The 19,448-nt window shown below is 38.7% G+C and overlaps 4 protein-coding genes across 5 annotated transcripts; 3 read left to right on the top strand and 1 right to left on the bottom strand.

Annotated features, from left to right (window-relative positions):
• The first annotated feature begins 310 nt into the window (after positions 1–310).
• Positions 311–824, top strand: LOC116179393. Its single transcript, XM_031499182.1, has 2 exons — positions 311–393; positions 437–824. Exons 1-2 carry the CDS (start codon positions 343–345, stop codon positions 758–760), a joined length of 375 nt encoding a protein of 124 aa, XP_031355042.1. The 5' UTR covers positions 311–342; the 3' UTR covers positions 761–824.
• Positions 825–2,793: 1,969 nt separating this feature from the next.
• Positions 2,794–3,425, top strand: LOC116179743. Of its 2 annotated transcripts, XM_031499562.1 has the most exons (3): positions 2,794–2,891; positions 2,940–2,992; positions 3,036–3,425. In XM_031499562.1, the coding sequence occupies exons 2-3, from the start codon at positions 2,942–2,944 to the stop codon at positions 3,354–3,356; spliced, it is 372 nt and encodes a 123-aa protein (XP_031355422.1). In that variant the 5' UTR covers positions 2,794–2,891; positions 2,940–2,941; the 3' UTR covers positions 3,357–3,425. The 2 variants fall into 2 exon arrangements, with proteins under 2 accessions (XP_031355422.1, XP_031355421.1); XM_031499561.1 differs by lacking the exon at positions 2,794–2,891 and having other exon boundaries at positions 2,909–2,992.
• Positions 3,426–4,894: 1,469 nt separating this feature from the next.
• On the bottom strand, positions 4,895–5,497 carry LOC116179729. Its single transcript, XM_031499551.1, has 2 exons — positions 5,342–5,497; positions 4,895–5,290 (listed from the first exon to the last, which is right to left on the bottom strand). Exons 1-2 carry the CDS (start codon positions 5,480–5,482, stop codon positions 4,955–4,957), a joined length of 477 nt encoding a protein of 158 aa, XP_031355411.1. The 5' UTR covers positions 5,483–5,497; the 3' UTR covers positions 4,895–4,954.
• Positions 5,498–12,104: 6,607 nt separating this feature from the next.
• LOC116179734 lies at positions 12,105–12,688 on the top strand. The gene is made up of 2 exons (XM_031499554.1): positions 12,105–12,242; positions 12,294–12,688. The coding sequence occupies exons 1-2, from the start codon at positions 12,189–12,191 to the stop codon at positions 12,627–12,629; spliced, it is 390 nt and encodes a 129-aa protein (XP_031355414.1). The 5' UTR covers positions 12,105–12,188; the 3' UTR covers positions 12,630–12,688.
• Positions 12,689–19,448: the final 6,760 nt, after the last annotated feature.

Below are 19,448 nucleotides of genomic sequence, written 5' to 3'. Positions count from 1 at the left end.
ATTTTTTAACCTGGAAGATGTATCAGGCTGATCATTGTAAATAATGAGTCAGAAACATTTATTGTTAAATCACCATTTGAACATGACCTTCACTTGAGAACCGTTGTTTAGCGTAATGACAACGATTAAAACAGATTAGAAAAAAGACGCCATATGCCAGATGCAATTGATGCACTTGTATTGAAATCGAAGTACCTAAATACAGTAATTAGTAAGTTAATGGTAGTGGATGAAACCAATTTTCTTCATTAGAACACTCTACGGAGCAGAAAAATATATTTTTTTAATCTATGTAAGTATATATATATAGCAGTACTTGCAGTGGTAAACGCATTCACAGAAATGAAGATCTTTATTGCAGTGGTCGCCTGCGTCCTAGCAATCACTTTAGCGGTGAGTAGTAATGAATGTAACTTAAGTGACCAATTGTTTTCAGCAAGACGATGAATTAGAAGAAGTCCTGAAAGATTGCGCCGAGACTGCGGGCTTGGGAGATCTGGAGCGGTTCAAAAAAGCAGCAGAGGAGAATGGCATCAACGATGAGAAAGTTCAAAAGTTTAGCGAATGCGTTCTCAAGGCAAGAGATGATATAAAAGACGACGGCACTTTAGATTTTAGTAAATGCAAAGCAAAGTGCCAGGCGGCGGGTAAAGATTGCTCATTCCTCGACGAATGCGCAAAGAAGAAGGAGGACACCCCCGGTAAGACCTATGCAAGCGTTATCCTCTGCACAATGGAACACATGCAAAAACAAGGATAGTAGGGAGCATACCTTCAGGATGCTGGAAAATTGTTATTTTTACTAATAAATGTTACTAACCCAGTTTGTCCTTTCTTGTTTGCAGTGCACGTACAATCTAGGAATTTAAATACGCCAGACTATTTCCCATAAGTGGACGCCTGTAAAGGTCTTAAAGGTCATTTGAAACATTTCACAATCTGAAATAACTGTTAGTCTTACCACTTATGGCAATAATTACATCTGAAGAAATTGTGGTGGAAAAGTTTGTGAACCCTTCAGTTCTTTTTATACAAACAACTGAAGAGAGTCATGTGCATGTGATTATGTTATGTAGAGACACCGTTCCTTTTCTCGTAGGTGAATACATTTGAGGTGTTCAAGGAAAACATTTACCTTTCGATTAATTATTCAAATTCATGCCAAAATTCCCATAAATAAGCAAAACTTAACAAAAACACTTTTTCATTGTCATATACAACTTAGTCACGAAAACTTCATGCATGATGTTCAGAGAATCTGTATTTGTTTATGCTGTGGGTATTAAAAAAAAGTGTCATTTGAATTTCCCGACATAAGAATACGGGGACGCAATTTTTCTCAATGTAAGTTTTTCGTTACGTCTCCGAAGGCATTTAGACCGCTAATGCATTCGAAAGGTTTTCAGATTAGGACTATGTGGAGTTTTGTTGGTGCTTTAGGCCGTAAGTTATCTACATTCTGGGGCTCCGTACTTTCTATAACCGGCGGAAACGAATTATCTTTATCGGAATTTTATTATTTTGGCACAGCGTCACGACAGGTTTAAAATATGGCCCTACTCCAATTCAGACCCACGAACGATATTAGGCTAGCTAGACATTTTAGGATTCTTTCTAAGGCTACGTTGGTTGTCATTATAATTGGGTTTCTAGAGGCTAGTGTAGTTGCCCCGCGCACCACCATTCATGTGTTCGACTACGACTTTCTCACTCCGTTGGGGTAGAGTCAAGTGTTACGTAGACCTCTTCATCAATTTCTTGGCGAACTGCATTCCGATATGAACTACTCCATTCTTCAAGTCTATAGAAAACCCAAATTTCTTCATCAAATCCATCCCATAGATCCTCTCACGCTGGGAGCAATTTCTTCTTAGGTGTCCAGCCTTGCCGCATACCCATTCTTGGATAAATGCCGATCAAGATGTTCTACTTTTTTTAAATTCATTTTCGAACAAGTTCACTGGATTCACTTTCTTTGCTTCGAATTCCGACGCGTGAGCAAGAGCCTTCTCGATCCTCTCGTGCCTTGCTAACGGTAATGCTTGCTGGAGCATCGATGAACGTTTTCGCGGTCAGTTAGCCTAAAAAGCTGTCTAGTGCTGATGGGTGCGATTCAAAATAGGAAAATTTACATTTGTACCGCTTCATGCGGAAAGTGAACTAAAGTAAGTCTAACGATAACAAGCTTAGGATCTTAAAATTGACTTTGCTCAATTCCGGAATGCAAGGCTTACTGCTGGTTAGTAGAACACGCTGGTCGAGGTTGTTGGGTTCAGTAGTTTTGTGTGCCATGTACAAAAGATGGACGCGAGTAAATCAAGGGGGTCACCACTTGACTTCGACCGCAAGAGCGTACCATTTTATTCGGCCAATCTTATCGAACGGCTAATTTTAATCAGGCGATCGTGAAAGCATTCTCAGCCTAATCTCAACCATAGCAGCGTATTGAGTTTTTCCGATTTGTGGCGGATTTATAATCAATTGGTTGATGAAATCGCTTAACTCCATAACTCCAGGGTTTCTTTATCAAAAAGAACAGCATAAGTACTTTGGGCCGGCCTCGAAGGGACTAACACAATTTTTAACCTGGAAGATGTATCAGGCTGATCATTGTAAATAATGAGGGAGAGTAAAATGTGCATGCGCTTCGCCTGCGTAAATAAAACATTTAGTGTTAAATCACCATTTGAACATGACCTTCACTTGAGAACCGTTGTTTAGCGTAATGACAACGATTAAGAGATTTGAAAAAAGACGCCATATGCCAGATGCAATTGATGCACTGTATTGACATCGAAGTAAATACAGTAATTAGTTAATGGTAGTGGATGAAACCAATTTTCTTCATTAGAACACTCTACGGAGCAGAAAAATATTTTTTTTAAATCTATGTAAGTATGTATATATAGCAGTTCTTGCAGTGGTAAACGCATTCACAGAAATGAAGATCTTTATAGCAGTGGTCGCCTGCATCCTAGCAGTCACTTTAGCGGTGAGTAGTAATGAATGTAACTTAAGTGACAAATTGTTTTCAGCAAGACGATGAATTAGAAAAACTTGTGAACGATTGCGCCGAGACTGCGGGCTTGGGAGATCTGGAGGGGTACAGAAAAGCAGCAGAGGAGAATGGCATCAACGATGAGAAAGTTCAAAAGTTTAGCGAATGCGTTCTGAGGACAAGGGATGAAATAAAAGACGACGGCACTTTAGATTTTAGTAAATACAGAGCATGGTGCCAGGTGACGGGTAAAGATTGCTCATTCGTCGACGAATGCGAAAAGAAGAAGGAGGACACCACCGGTAAGACCTATGCAAACGTTCTCCTCTGCGGATTGAAACACTCACTAAAACAATGATATTAGGAAGCATATACCTTCAGGATGCTGGAAAATTGTTATTTTCACTAATAAATTTGACTAACCCAGTTTGTCTTTTCTTGTTTGCGCAGTGTACACGTACAATCTAGGAATTTAAATACGCCAGACTATTTCCCATAAGTGGACGCCTGTAGGAGTCTTAAAATAATTAAGTAATTTGAAACGTTCTACAATGAAACTCCGGGATACAATTCAACTATTTCACAATCTGAATTAACTGTTAGTCTTACCACTTGGCAATAATTACTTCTGAAGAAATTGTGGTGGAAATGTTTGTGAACCCTTCAGTTCTTCTTTTTATACAAACAACTGAAGAGAGTCCTTATGTGCATGTGATTATGTTATCTAGAAAACTTCATGCATGATGCTCAGAGAATCTGTATTTTTTTATGCTGTGAGTATTAAAAAAGTGTCATTTGAATTTCCCGGCATAAGAATACGGAGACGCAATTTTTCTCAATTCCCTCACTGCTAAACGTTCTTTCGTTACGCCTCCGAAGGCATTTAGACCGCTAATGCATTCGAATGGTTTTCAAATTAGAACTATGTGGAGTTTTGTTGGTGCTTTATGAGGGCATCGCAAGTTGCAAAACGCTGTAGACACCGAAAAATTGAAGATCTGGTTCAACACCCACCTTCCATTCTCAGTTACTGATCGCCTAGTTTCAATCCACAAAGGAATCGTCGGAGGCCTTGATATCATCAGCGACTTGGCACAAGAACAGGAAGCGGAGGGAGTATGGGGGTTCCCATCCCATTTTCCAGAGGGTCTGCGTCAGAATACAATCAGATGAACAATTGAAGTATCATTTCCGTATGAGAAAGGGCATCTGCCTTCTATTCAGCATTTAGACCGCTGAATAAAAACATCATCTCAGGCTACAGAGCGCGTACAGTGGTCGATGGTGGTTATCTCCTGCGCAAGGTGATCTGGGATTGAAATGTTTCAACCAAAAACGTGGTAAAAACATAGTTGTGGTCTTTGCTGGATACCCACAAGATGTCTCGATGAGAAGCTGAACGCCTGCGACACTCTGATTCTCTCACCTGCAGTGACATTTTCTTTGGCGAATCAAAAGTGCCCAAAAAAAACTGCTCGCGAATGAATATAACAAACGCCGACTGATCACCATGCAAAGGACCAACACCATATGACGACCCACTCTGACCTCCAGAAAACGTTGTCCTTTCTCCCCTTCTTCCCAGGACCGATTTAGAGTGGGATGAGACCTGGCCCGTCCAAAAGGGCAAAAGTCTAAATTGTATTTGTGCTTTCGCGTGTAAATCGTACGAGTATATTTGCTTACGCTGTTTACTTTATGATTACGTTTATTTGTTTAGTGTATGCAGTGCCACTATTGCATTTCCAGATGTTATAACATATACCGCTCTGTTGGATTAGGTATCAAGTACAACTGGGAAATCTAAGGGAAGTTTGTGTTAGTCGCCGCCACATGAAAATCTCATAATTACTCCAACAAAACATTGAATTGGCGATGTAGGTAGTAAAGAAGAAACAGAGTTAGTCAAATTTATTATTAAAATTGACAGATTTCAGCTAAAAAAACGTCCTGTAGTTATGCGTTCTCTTCCCTTTGCTTGTGCATATGTTTAAATCCGCAGAGGACAATGCTTGCGTAAGTTTTTGAATTGGTGTCTTCCTTTTGCTTTGCGCATTCGTCGATGAATGAGCAATCTTTACCAGACGCCTCGCACTTTGCCTTCCATTTACTAAAATCTAAAGAACCGTCATCTTTCAAAGTACCGGTATTTTTCAAAATGCACTCGCTGAATTTTTGAAATTTCTCATCATTGATGCCGTTCTCCTTTATCGCCTTTCGGAACGAGCCCTTATCTGCGAAACCGGCACTTTCTCTGCAATCCTTCATCATCTTCTTAGAATCATCTTCTTGCTAAAAACTTGTTGTGCTTAACCTACGCTAGTTATTGTAAACGGTACTTACCCCAAGAGCGACTGCTACGAAACAGGTGATCACTACTGCAATAAAGGCCTTCATGTTACTGGATGCGTTTACCACTAAACCTGCCGTGTTATATACAAATAGGGAACAACACATTTCTGCTTCGTAGAGTCGTATAATCATTTTGATTTCAATTTCAATGAAACCATTTCATAATAATTACGAAAAAACTGCACCCATTTTTTAAGGAAAAATTCGAATGAAGGACGTATCAAATTGGTCATTTCACAATAAATGCAATTAGTGATTCATCAACTCACGTAGTCTGGTGATATTTGATAACGTTTAATACTTACAATGTCAAGCTGATTGACCCGACTTCAAGTCGTTTGCACTGTAAGTTTTCTTATTGGTTCTCATGCGGAAATTAAGATGTTTTTACAACGATGAATTGACTAAGTTCAAGCCCTTCTAAAGGTTCACGGCAAATAAACGTTTGCGCAGCAGTTTAAACAATGGTTCTTTGTACTAGTGAACATATTTTAACGGCGTAATTAGATGGTCCTTGTCCGTATACTATTTTACTTTATGCGACAGAAGATTTTTGCTCAATATTAATAGTTCACCGTTTTCTTTGAATTTTATGGCGATAATCCGTATTCTTGCACCAATGAACGGAACTCGCGGTTTTTAAATTTACGTTCTCAAACACAAATAAATATTAGTGGCGACTACAGCCCCTAACTAAACCGATTCAATTTATCTATAATTTCGTATTTGTAACAGCGGCGCTCTGAAGACGACTCCTTTCCCAAATGTTTTAAGGTCTCACAAGCCAGCAGAGCCATTTTAGACAAATGAAGGACGAAATACATCAGAATTATAGGCTGATTATAGGCCCTTTTTGGACACTTGAACAAATTTTCAGGCGGCATCCTTTAAAGAAAAAGCTATGGCTCTGCTGGCTAAAGACGAAGCTAGCTGACCACTTGTGAGATTTGCTTCGAAGGCGAAAAATTCAGATCACACAATTATAGGCTATTTATAGGCTTTTTCTAGACACCACTACAAATTTTCAGGCGGCATCCTTTAAACAAAAAAAAAACTATCATCCAGATCAGTTTGATTTTTTCCCCTCTCGGAGATGTAGTGGATAAATAAAAATTATTTATTTATTGTCTATTTATTGTCCCTCTCGTGTTCTGGGCCCTCAACGGGCTTTCGCCCAATTAATATATTTATTTAAACTCTAACTTATATTTCAAAAATCCGATACAACTGAATACCAAACAATTCTCGAGATCTTCACACATACATCATTTTTACAATACACCCTAAAAGGGGTTGATTCTGTCCCACCTGATCAGCATAGCTTGTAACACAAATTTTTTGAAATGGCTAAAAGGGGTTGATTCTGTCCCACCTGATCAGCATAGCTTGTAACACAAATTTTTTGATTTGGCATTAGTTTCACTTTTATTCGAGGTGCCTAGATACAGAATTTCATTTAAATATATTAACAAATAAAAAATTAGGATTGCGCAAATACAAAAGTTGTTATGCGCATGCGCAGTATTTGTTTGCATCTGCATAGTTGCCTGAAGTTTAAGGAATATTTACTAACACAGAAAACCGGACATTCATATGATCTTTGTAACAAGAGTTAGAAACCCTTTTTGGAGGTTTGCGCAGTTATTGGTCTGTAACTATTTGGCCCGTTGGTCTACGTAGCCGAAAAACAATTGTAAACTTTGTTATATCCTGAAGAACATGTGTATATCAATTTTTAAAGCGATCGGACGTTTCTACACAAATTTATCGTACACACTGGCAGACAGACGGACAGACAGACGCACAGGCAGGCAGCAATACAATGTAGTTTACATTGCGAGACCGTTACATAGAACTTTACAAGCGAGCACGGAAGTTAACAAGCGAGCTTTAGCGAGCTTGTTATCCGTGCGAGCTTGTAAAGTTCGGGTAACGGGTGAGCAGTTGTACAACGTTTTATGGTATTCCGAATCGTAAATCTTTAACGAAAAGTTCTTTTTCTTTGGAAAAAAGGAAAGTTATTCAATCGAACTGGCCGTTGAAAATATTTGGCGAACGTTACTACGACAACATTGTTGTATAAACAAAAAAAACGTTTTGTGTTTTTCTTGAATCTGACAGAAAATGGATCTTCCAGACGAAATAATCCAAGAAGCGGAAGAAGCTAGTGGAAAATTAATGCCAGAGAAATCCCGAAACCGGTACGAAAAGGAACTGACAGCATTTAACGAATGGAGAGCAAAGAGAGTCGGCGAAATGGTACTGAACGAGACCGTTGTGTTGGCGTACGTTTCTGGTTTATCAAAAGTCTTCAAGGCATCAAGTCTATGGACTAAATTTTAAATGCTGAAGAAAGCTCTCATCGTTAATGGCAATGCTGATATATCTAGGTTTGTTGCGAGAACAATAATCACCGTATTTGTTGTATCTACCTAATTTAATTGGTTTTATAGATTTTGAAAGGTTATCGCGTTCATGATAGCGCAAAATGTTAATTACGTGCCGAAGAAATCTAAGATTTTGTCTGTTGAGGACACCCGCAAATTTATTTTAGAAGCTTCAGATGATTTTTTGCTCTGCAAAGTTGTCTTGATCTTTGGACTGTATGGGGCTTGTCGCCGAGATGAATTACTTAAGTTAATTGTGATTTGTGGATGATATTGAGGACCATGAGAAGTACGCTCTAGTAAAGTTGCAAGATACGAAGGCTCATACATCTAGATCGTTTATAGTGATGCAAATGGATCTTTGAATCCTTATGAGATTTATAAAAAATATGCTAAATTACGTCCTCTTGATGTTGGAACGAGACGCTTTTTTTTGGGATACAGAAAAGGAAAGTGCGTTGCTCAGCCGGCTGGTATGCATACCATTGGTGGTGTACCGCGAAAAGTAACAGAATTCCTTGGTCTGGACCACCCTGAAAAGTATACTGGGTACTGTTTAAGACGAAGTGGTGCTAGTATGGTTGCGGAATCTGCTGGAAATCTTCTGCCAGTAAAACAAATTGGCGGCTGGAAGTCCTCAAGAGTGGCAGAGGGATACATCGAAGCGTCGGTGAAAAGCAAAATGGCAGTTGCAGCCATGATACCCCTGGCGGGTCCTAGCAATATCCACTCAACGCCAAATGGGGCTGTTGCATCGTCTTCAACTGCTGGACTAATGATTAGTGGGAATTCTAACTGCACGATTGAAGTGCATATGTGTAAACATAATGATTGTTCTTAATTTTTCTTATTTGTTGCCTTCTGCCTTCGCATATCTTTAATAAATATGTATTGTTGCTAAACAGCCCGTTATAACTTAGCCCGTAAAAAAAATAACGGGCTAGCCCGTAAAGAGTCTCTTTATGCATATAATCACAGATCAATAGAAAGGTGTTTACGATTCAGAATACCATAATAGCTATTTCTGTATTAAGAGCGCAAAATGATATATTGTCGATTGAAAGAGACAGTCGTCGCGCGGCAATCTCTTGAAATCGACAATCAATTTGCGCTCGAATTACACACAAGGTTTTTTCTACAATCGAGCAGTTCACATATTTCCAAAAATTTAAATTTTTCACTCAAATCATTTTAATCTTATGCCCAAATGAAAGATGTCATTTACTCGTTGTCATTGGATACTCTGAGCAATGCATATTTGATTTATAGTTAATAATTGGGAGAGCGAGCGTTTTTAGCGCATTTCCACAAAAATAAAAAAAATGCGCTATTGTGGCCACTTTGTCCGTCCGTCCGTCCGTCCGTCCGTTTTTAGCGCAATAAAAAAAATGCGCTATTGTGGCCACTTTGTCCGTCCGTCCGTCCGTCCGTCCGCTAACTTTGCGACGCTACTAGTTTTTTTATCTTAAGAGCTATTGTTCTACTTTTTTCGCTATTTGGTTCGTTATGGTGTCGAGTCTTGTACCAAGGAAGGAATTTTTCTGTACCGCTTACAAAAAAAGTTATTGTAAAAAAAAACAAAAAACCGTTTTTTACATGTTCCATAATTTTACACTTTTGCCGTTTATTAACGATCCTAGAGATCGTTTATAATTTTGCATTGCTATCTGTCGCCTGCCGGTTGGTCTCTCCGTCTGTTCCTTTGTCTGTCTGTCCATCTATCTGTCCGTGTGAACGATAACTTTGTTTAGAAATGTTCGATCGCTTTTACATCTCCGTTAGTTATGAACTGAATTGCATGAAATTCAATATGGGCATAGCTTTAGCCATATAATACGCAATGCCAAAAGTTGAATCGAATCGATTCAAAATTCACAGTGCCCTTTTCGCATCTCGACCATTTATAAACCGAATTGCAAACTTTTTTACTTATAAAAGTATTTGAATGAAATTTGATACATAGGCACTTGGAATAAAGGAAAATCAAACGCCAATTTCAAAATTTGGTTTTGCGCATGCGCAGTGCCAACTTTTTTATTTATGGAAGAATTTAAACGAAATTTGATACATAGGCACTTGGGATAAAGGAAAATCAAACGCCAATTTCAAAATTTTGTTTTGCGCATGCGCAGTGCCAACTTTTTTATTTATGGAAGAATTTAAACGAAATTTGATACATAAGCACTTCGAATAAAGGAAAATCAAACGCCAATTTCAAAATTTGGTTTTGCGCATGCGCAGTGCCAACTTTTTTATTTATGGAAGAATTTAAACGAAATTTATCCATAGGCACTTGGATAAAGGAAAATCAAACGCCAATTTCAAAATTTGGTTTTGCGCATGCGCAGTGCCAACTTTTTTATCTATGGAACTATTTAAGTGAAATTTGATACTTAGGCGCTTGGAACAAAGGAAAATCTTAGTTTATTAGTTAGTTATAGTAAATTAGTTTTAAAATTTAGGTTTGCGCATGCGCAGTTCCAACTTTCTTATTTAGAAAAGCATTGAAATGAAATTCTTCTCATAAACTGAAATTGAAGTAGCACGTCAAAAATGGATTGCCCATGTGCAACGCTATCTTTCATATTTGTGGCCGGATTTTTACGATTTTAACAGAAGTTGCATCTTACAAATGGGAAATGAATGCAAGTGGAAATGCGCTTTATGTAAATCGTTTACGATTACTTTTTAACTTGTTTCTATTTTGTCGCTTATAAGCGACAAAGTGACATTCCTCGAAAAAGATGACGTTTGCGTTGTCAAATACGAGCGCAAATGCCTACTTTGGATATCGATTGTAGAAAAAATTATAAACGATCTCGAGGTTCGTTAATAATATAATGAGACGAATAACTTTAATTTTTTTTGTACTTCTTTCCAATTCAGGAATATCGTTTCAACTTTTCTTCTCCTATAATACAAGAGAAGATGCATAGACAACTCAGACACTTTTAACATTACTTTTTTTAAAACCTGAAACACAACAACTTGCTATATATTTGATTTATTACTAAAAGAAAATTCAAATTTCAAATACCTACTTGACAGATGTCTCTAAACAGGTGTAGCAATCCCTAACATTAAAGTTACTAGAATCTGGTATCTGGCAATTTTTGGACAAAAAACATGCGTTCTCTCTCTAACACACGGGCTCAATGGATTGCGGTACTTTCTATATTTAGTGACTTATAATGGATCTACAGTGACTGTATACCTACTGTATAGAGGCAGTTTGGTCATACTTTGGTGTTGTTTTTTATTGGTATGTGGGATATCCGCCATATTTTAACCAAATAAATCGGGTTGGCGGAAATTCACTTGGAATCCAAGGTGATCAAGTCACAAACAGTTGTGGCAATAATATTGTAACCATAGAAAAATGCCAAGATCTGCCAATTCAATTCAACCGATCAGCTTAATGAAGAATATGGGAAAAACATGGCGGATATACAGCATATGACCACACTGTCTTTATACAGTCACCGTTAATGGATCGATATTAATTACAAGGCAAAAAATTTGCGCATGCGCATAGCGTATCGCACATGTGGTCAGCTAGCTTCTTCTTTAGCCAGCAAAATCATAGTTTTTGTGTTTAAAGGATGCCGCCTGAAAATTTGTTGTAGTGTCTAGAAAAAGCCTATAAATAGCCTATAATTTTGTGATCTGAATTTTTCGCCTTAGAAGCAAATCTCACAAGTGGTTAGCTAGCTTCGTCTTTAGCCAGCAGAGCCATATGCCGCCTGAAAATTTGTTCAAGTGTCCAAAAAGGGCCTATAATCAGCCTATAATTCTGATGTATTTCGTCCTTCATTTTTCTAAAATGGCTCTGCTGGCTTCTGGGACCTAATGTTTTATGTAGGTATCTACCGACTTTCTAAATTAATTAGTAATGAAGAACCCTAAGAAAACAAACACGCAGAAATACATTCACGTCCGTCTCACTGCAGTGAGCTGTAAATTTTGATGATGCTCAATGCATAAACCAAAAAACCGCAATGTAGTCGTTGTAAAAACATCTTAATTTCCGCATGAAAACCAATAAGAAAACTTACAGTGCAAATTATTACGTAGTGAAGCTCTCTCCTACTCGCAATAATACAACAAATCATTTAAACGTCATTGATGAAAGAAACTTAACCCAACTTGAAGTCGAGTCAATTATCTTGACATTGTTTGATATTAAGTCAAGTCAAGTACCAAGTGTTATCAAAAATCATCAATCTACGTCAGTTGATGAATCACTAATTGTATTTATTGTGAAATGACCAATTTTATACGTCTTTCATTCGAATTTTACCTTAAAAATCGGGTCCAGTTTTTTCGTAATTATTCTGAAATGGTTTCATTGAAATTGAAATCGAAATGATTATACGACTCTACGAAGCAGAAATGTGTTGTTCCCCATTTGTATATAACACGGCAGGTTTAGTGGTAAAGCATCCAGTAACATGAAGGCCTTTATTGCAGTAGTGATCACCTGTTTCGTAGCAGTCGCCCTTGGGGTAAGTACCGTTTACAATAACTAGCGTAGGTTAAGCACAACAAGTTTTTAGCAAGAAGATGATTTTAAGAAGATGATGAAGGATTGCGGAGAAAGTGCCGGTTTCGCAGATAAGGAGTCATTGGCAAAGGCGATAAAGGAGAACGGCATCAATGATGAGAAATTTCAAAAATTCAGCGAGTGCATTTTGAAAAATACCGGTACTTTGAAAGATGACGGTTCTTTGGATTTTAGTAACTGGAAGACAAAGTGCGAGGCGTCTGGTAAAGATTGCTCATTCATCGACGAATGCGCAAAGCAAAAGGAAGATACCAATCCGAAAACTTACGCAAGCATTGTCCTCTGCGGATTTAAAAATGTGCGCAAGCAAAGGAAAGAGAACGCATAACTACAGGACGTTCCGTACCTGAAATCTGTCAATTTTAATAATAAATTTGACTAACTCTGTTTCTTCTTTACTATCTTTACGCCTTTGTCTTGGTTCATTTCAGTGTTCTAATGCGAATACATGTGTTTTTCACACTGTTAGGGTGAGATGAAAAACCGACCTAGTAGCAGCAGTTACATCAATTTTACTTCAAAAAAACATCCAATTTTTGTTTATTAATTGATAAGCAGTAGAACAAAGAGATGGAAGGGGAGTCGATATGGTCTCAGTCTGTCCGTCTATCCTCCGTGAACATTATAACTGCCAAACGCATGGGCCGATTCGGTTGAAATTTTGGACAGTTGACCTATATACCACATTGAAAATGGGTCCGCACCAATGACCCAGTAGGGTCCCACCACTCTGGTGCTTATCTAGATCCGATTTAGGGGTTTATTTGTACGAGTATTAGCTGCACAACATAATAAACGAAACAATTGTATGCAAATATGTACGATTTTCATAGTAGGTGGTTTAAGAAAGTTAATCTGCAGTAGAGTTGGTTAACACTTACTGAAAGTAACGAGGAATTTGGGACCATTCCAGCCTCGACTGCAGCTAAGCTAATGCAAGCGGAAGAGCACGGAAGTTACCGTCGGAAACACAAGTACCTACTATTTCACTCTTTATTATGTATAATATTGCCTTTGTTGGTGTTGGAACGTTGTCATGTTCTACGTCGAAAATGGTCAACTTAAGGTCCCGTCTACTAGCAGCACAGTTGAGAGCAAGATCAGAACTGGATGCTATAGGAGAATAAGTACTACGAGACAGTGCGTGTCTATAAGACGCAAGAATCCTGGAAGAAGAGGAAGAACGTCGCAGGCGGCAGTTGTCAGAGTCCGAAGACTCAAGTTTTGATGTCGATCAGACCGGATCTGCTATTGCCACTCTCTGAACTCCACACGTTAATCATGAAACAGACCATTGACAGCTGGGAGACATAGGAGTCGGACAGTTCCAGCATTAAAGAGATTAAATAACCAGGACTTCGTTTCCCAAGAAGCCTATTTCAAAATGGAGTCACAAGCAATCCGTTTTGATTTTGTAAATAAATCTATGCGAGAATCAAACAACGTAGAGAGATGTGGGACAACTGAGAGCCATGTTTGAATAAAGCCTTAACACTCGATTCCACTTGTCGTGCCGGAATTATCAAATAATGTTTTATGAGATACAATATTAAAACCAGTGACAAGAGATTTACCTGAATTTTGTGGAAATCCTGAAGAATGGACTTTCCTCAGCGACTTTACAGAGTCTACAAAATCTTCTGGTTTCACAGACTCTGAAAACATTCAACAGGCGTAGAAATCTTTAAGAAGGGAAGCTCGCACTGCTCTGTAGTTCGAAGAATGTTAAACGAATCATTAATAATTTAAGTTTAAGTTTAAGTAAAAACTGCCGCTGTTTTTTTTAGGTGTGTAAATAAGTAGAGTCCGATATTTCACATCCTCGCTAACTTATTCAGTCAGTGATATATAGCCATGTCGGAATGGTCAATAATCTCCCACACATTCTTCCAATCTGCAGATTTTGCGGTTTCCATGCTACCGAGTGATTTCCTCGTATAACCTTCCCTTTTTACCAAAATTCGACTACATCAAAATTTCTCGGGAAAACACTTTTTCTTATTAATTTGGGTGCGTAGAATCCAAATCAATTCGTACTTTTTCGATCAGACTTCTCAATCAAAAGTTATAGACTAGAAACCAATTTCGAAAAAAAATTCAAAGGGCTGTAACTTTTGAACTAGTAGCCCAATCTTGGAACTGTTTGAAATTATGGATTCTACAGGCCACATTTTATAAGAAAAATTTTTTTCCGGGTCGATCTGAGACAATTTTTTTCGGGGCTCAAAATGATTAACACGTTTCTCTAATTGGGGTTGATGTTAGGTTGTTAAAAAATTCTGTTTTAATTGAAGTGTTTTACAATGAATTAATCATTTTTTGTCGTAGCATGAAAATACTGAAATACAATGATAGGCGACGAACCTCGTGTGGATTGTATATTTTGTTACTTTTAATTATCAGCTGCAATTTAAAAAAAAAACTGTATGGTAATTTATTTTCGAGAAAGGAGTACTTTAAAATGTTTTTGTGGTGCATCATTACTACACTAATACTTTAATGGCCCGTAACCTATGCAATTCCACCTGGCCCGCAGTTACCCAGTCCGCCCCTGATCTCCTCATTTTTGCATCCAATGCCAATAAGTACCGATTATAAGATTAAATACGATAACAAATTCCAGTCTTTCTGTCTACCAACTTAATTAGTAAACACAGACCTTAGAAAAACACCCAGAAATACATACACGACGTATTCATTGCAGTGACGTAAATTTGATTTTTTTCTGCATAAAATTTTAAAGTAATCATTGTGTGCGCGCTTGCGTGTGGTTACCTTTAGTATGGTAACGGGCGCGGCTGACACTTAATCGAACTCATAGGGTGCGAGTAGCGTAACGTCGATAGCATCCCAGTTAGTGTTATGTATGTACTAACGTATCTTATAAGGTTTATTAAACGTATTACCCGCCGGCTCGCTTATCTCGTTGATCACTTGATGCGATCCTCTAAAACCAATTACTCAAATTCCAAAAACCGACAAAATCAAACCTTTAGTCTATTTCTGTAAACAGTTCGAAAAGCTGAATTCAATATACAGCTACCCGTTACAATATTTTTTATTATGTCATACGCAAATTACATCTCATCTGCAACCGAAGAGAAATATTCACATTGCCCTCATTATGTGAGAAAAAATAGGCCGCGAATCTTTGTACGGGTCAAGAGTGACGTGCTTGGACTAGCCCCACCACCTTGCGACCAATGTGAGAATGGTATCCATTATGAGCTATTTAGAAGCTTTCTATCGCAACTTAAATTTTAGAGCTCGCCTTCCAGTCACTAGCGAACCCAACATTCCTTATGGTGCCGAAGTCTAACTGGATTCAGCCCCCCCCCCCCCCACTAAATCCGAAATTACTTTTTTCAAATTACTTTGTAACTGGAATTACGAAAGCTATTTAAGAGCCATTTACATGTAATTCGACTTTTGAGCGGCCACTCCTAAAAAGAGCTAATAGATATAATCGATGGGGCGGCCCAGTTCCACTGTGACTGTTTACCAGCTTCCTAGTGAGTTTAGTACTTGTGACGCATCCAAGAAAAGTACCGGAATCTTACTACATATGAGTCTAATCTGCATAGATGCTTTGCTGTCTGTACTCTTAAGATTTCTTTTTGGTAAAGGTTTTCTGTTAATATAGTTGAACAGCTGCCGCTCAGATGGCGTATACTTCGGCTTGGAGAACGGTTGCTTTTTGTCCTAGATCTGAAGCCCTGCCATGTCCGTAACACTCCACAGCCGGTGCCCTCTGTAGTTTTTGAGCATTTGTGTAAATACACGATTCCATTCTCTTTACCTTAGCTAGTATATCCTCCCTTCCGTATCGAGCGGGGATTATCTACTTAAAAGCTTTTTTTTATCAGAAACTGTTTGGTTATCCTCTCAGTTATCCTACCGAGGATTTTATTTTTAGGATTCATACAAGAATTAAGCGAATGCCTCACCTTTGACGATTCCTCCTTTCCAATTTGACTCTCAGCAGTATTGCCGTAATTAGGGCGTAGTGGCCGGCCATTTCATATGTCTCCATAGCTACTGTCACGGTCGTTATATTGCCCTCCGTAATTGTAAAGGCAATCATTTGCGCTGCACCTTGATAAGTATATGTAACCTCTCGCCAGGAAAGATGCGGCATTCTTCCTGGCGAGAGTAATATGTTCTTCTGGCGAGATCTTATTCCCACCACACCAGTGAGCATAAGCTATGGTTAATAAATATTTGGTGTATATCCCCAGTGTGCTTCCCCACAGCGACTTGTGACGTTGTTCGCTATTTTTTCCATTTGTGCTTGAAGGTAAGCCGTTACCCGAACGTGAATGCCCAAGTATTTACCTCTTTCACTACCTGTACTTGTGCCCTACATTGCAACGTCCGTTAGCCCTTGTAGGCCCTTTGTACGTTGAGAAAAGCTAATGAGTTTGTTTCTGTTGAACTACAGACAACCCTCCTCTTCGCATTATGTTTCGCACTAGATTAAAAGCTCCTGTCCTCACAACTTGATACGGTCTCTCAAATCCCTACGTACTACAATCACTATGTCATCGGTAAAGGCCAACACGTCGTGTAGCCATCATCATTTAATCTCCAGCATTTTGGCTTCGATCCTTTTCGGCGATCTTCTCAGGTTTATCGTGAGTACCCGAGATACAGGCGTGTGCCCTTACGGTCTTCGTTTTCAACAGAATCAAGATTTCGCCCCACCCCCCCGCCTTCTCTCGCTAGTCTTTGGCCTAAAGCAGCCACCGATAACTGTTTGCGAATTGAATCTACAGCGCTCCTCTCATGGCGAACAATCCAATAAATTGGGAAACCGCCTCAATGAAACAAAGCGTCGACTCTGTCCAAGGATCCAGCTTTTGATGCCAATATCTCCTCTTCCACAGGGTTCCCTCCAAGTCTTCATGAACAAAAGCAAATCCGAAAACTGTAGCTTGCTTCGCTAATGGCTCTGGGTATCCTTTACGGTCCAGTTTTTGCCTTTTTTCGGGTACTTCCCTGGAAGTGCTGCAACAGACGCGGTGTCTGCTTTTGCCGTCCCAGTCTTCAGTGCAGTCTATGTGCGGTGCGTTACCTGGTGCTTATGAACATCCCGGTTGCGCCTACTTCATCAGATGGCAGGTCAGTTACCGAGAGCCTCCTGGTTCCTGTCTCATCTTGATTAACTCCGGGCGCGCTCCAGAGAGTTTTTAAGGCTTCTAATAGGTGCTCTGGAGTAGTTTGTTGTGTTTTCTGGATTTTATCTTGACCATAAGCAGTCGCCCAAGAGTATGGGGAAAGAAATGGTTCACAGCGTCGTGCCCCTGCACACGTGTAAGCGACTTAATACAACGGTATTCAAAATTGGACAGTATGAATAAAATTTTGTACGCTTACACGGCGTGAAGTGATCTATTCAAAGCACTGCGTTTATAAACTTCCGAACTCGGCTCCTTCGTCGCCTCGTCCGTAAACATCTACACTGCGTACTTTAATAAGCCACTTCCGCCCTTATAACGTAAATGCTATATGTGAATGACCAATTTGATACGTCTTTCATTCGAATTTTACCTTAAAATCGGATCCAGTTTTTCGTAATTATTCTAACCTGGTTTCATTGAATTACATCAAAAATGATTATACGAAATGTCGTGTCCCTATTTGTATATAACACGTGGTTTAGTGGTAAACGCATCAGTAACATAAGGCCTTTATTGCAGTAGTCATCACTGCTTCGTAGCAGTCGCCTCTGGGTAAGTACGTTTAAAATAAATAGCGTAAAGGTAACGCACAGCTAGTTTTTAGCAAAACGCAGGATTTAGGAAGATCGTGTGGGATTGCGGAGAAAAGGCCGGTTTCGCAGATAAGGAGTCGTCGAAAGGGCGGTAAAGGAGAACGGCATCATGATGAGCAATTCCAAAATTCAGCGTAGTGCATTGTTGAAAAATACCGTACTTTGAAAGACGACGGTTCTTTGGATTTTAGTAAGTGGAAGGCAAAGTGCGAAGCCTCTGGGTATAGATTGCTCATTCATGACGAATGCGCAACAGTATAAGGGAGATACCGATTCAGAAACTTACGCAGGCATTGTCCTTGCGGATCTATACATATGCGCCATGCAAAGGAAAAAAACGCATAACTACATGGACGTTTTTCGTACCTGAAATTGTCATTTTCATAATAAATTGACTAACTCTGTTTCTTCTTTACTATCTTACACCTTTGTCTTGGTTTCATTTCAGTGTTTCTAAATTGGATACATGTGTATTCCACACGATTAATAGGGGTGAGAATGAAAAAACCGACTAGTAGCAGCAGGTACATCAATTTTACTGAAAAAAAAATCCAATTTTGTTTATATAATTGAATAAGCAGCAGAGAAAGAAATGGAAGGGGAGTCGATATGGTTCCGTCTGTCCGTCTATCCCCCGTGAACATTATAACTAGGCAGGGAATTTTTTTTGATAATATCGATAGTATCCGATAGGTTATCGATAAATCGAATAACAATAGGTAGAACTAAAAAAATCGAATATCGATGATCGATAGTATGTATCTATCGATATGTCGATAACTATTGAAATATATCATATGTCGATACTATGGAATACATCGATATATCGATAACTATTGATATATCGATATGTCGATAACTATTGATATATCGATATGTCGATACTATTGATTATATCGATGATATCGATACTATTGATATATCGATATGTCGATAACTATTGATACGATAAAGATTGTTATTATTGAATTCAACGAGCGCTACTTTTTTATTTATAAAATCCATTTTCCGGGTTTTACTATCGTGATAAGTTACTCATGTTACTTTAGTTCCTCGACGACCAATCAAAGGGTGTAATAACTTTCAATAACCCACCAACTCGAGTTTCGGAAACTTTCTTTGCTCCCTTTCTCAAGAGAAGCGCTACGTCAACATCATCAATCCAATGCCCAATTCACGCATAAAAGCATCAATAGATAAAATTGCCAACACTTTCCTAAAGATAAATTATACGTATGTTTTAAAACCTCCGTTCTCTACAAACACTCTTAGAAATCCCCCAAGACAAATCATCCGGTAAAACACGGAGTTTACTGAATTCGTTGTACTGAATTGATGAGATATACATAGGTCAAACTAATAGGAGACTAAATG

Source organism: Photinus pyralis, unplaced genomic scaffold (genome assembly GCF_008802855.1).
Source record: "Photinus pyralis isolate 1611_PpyrPB1 unplaced genomic scaffold, Ppyr1.3 Ppyr1.4_LG8, whole genome shotgun sequence".
Classification (NCBI taxonomy): Eukaryota; Metazoa; Arthropoda; class Insecta; order Coleoptera; family Lampyridae; genus Photinus; species Photinus pyralis.
Note: the sequence above shows the minus strand (reverse complement) of the source record. Positions and strands in the feature narration are given on the sequence as shown.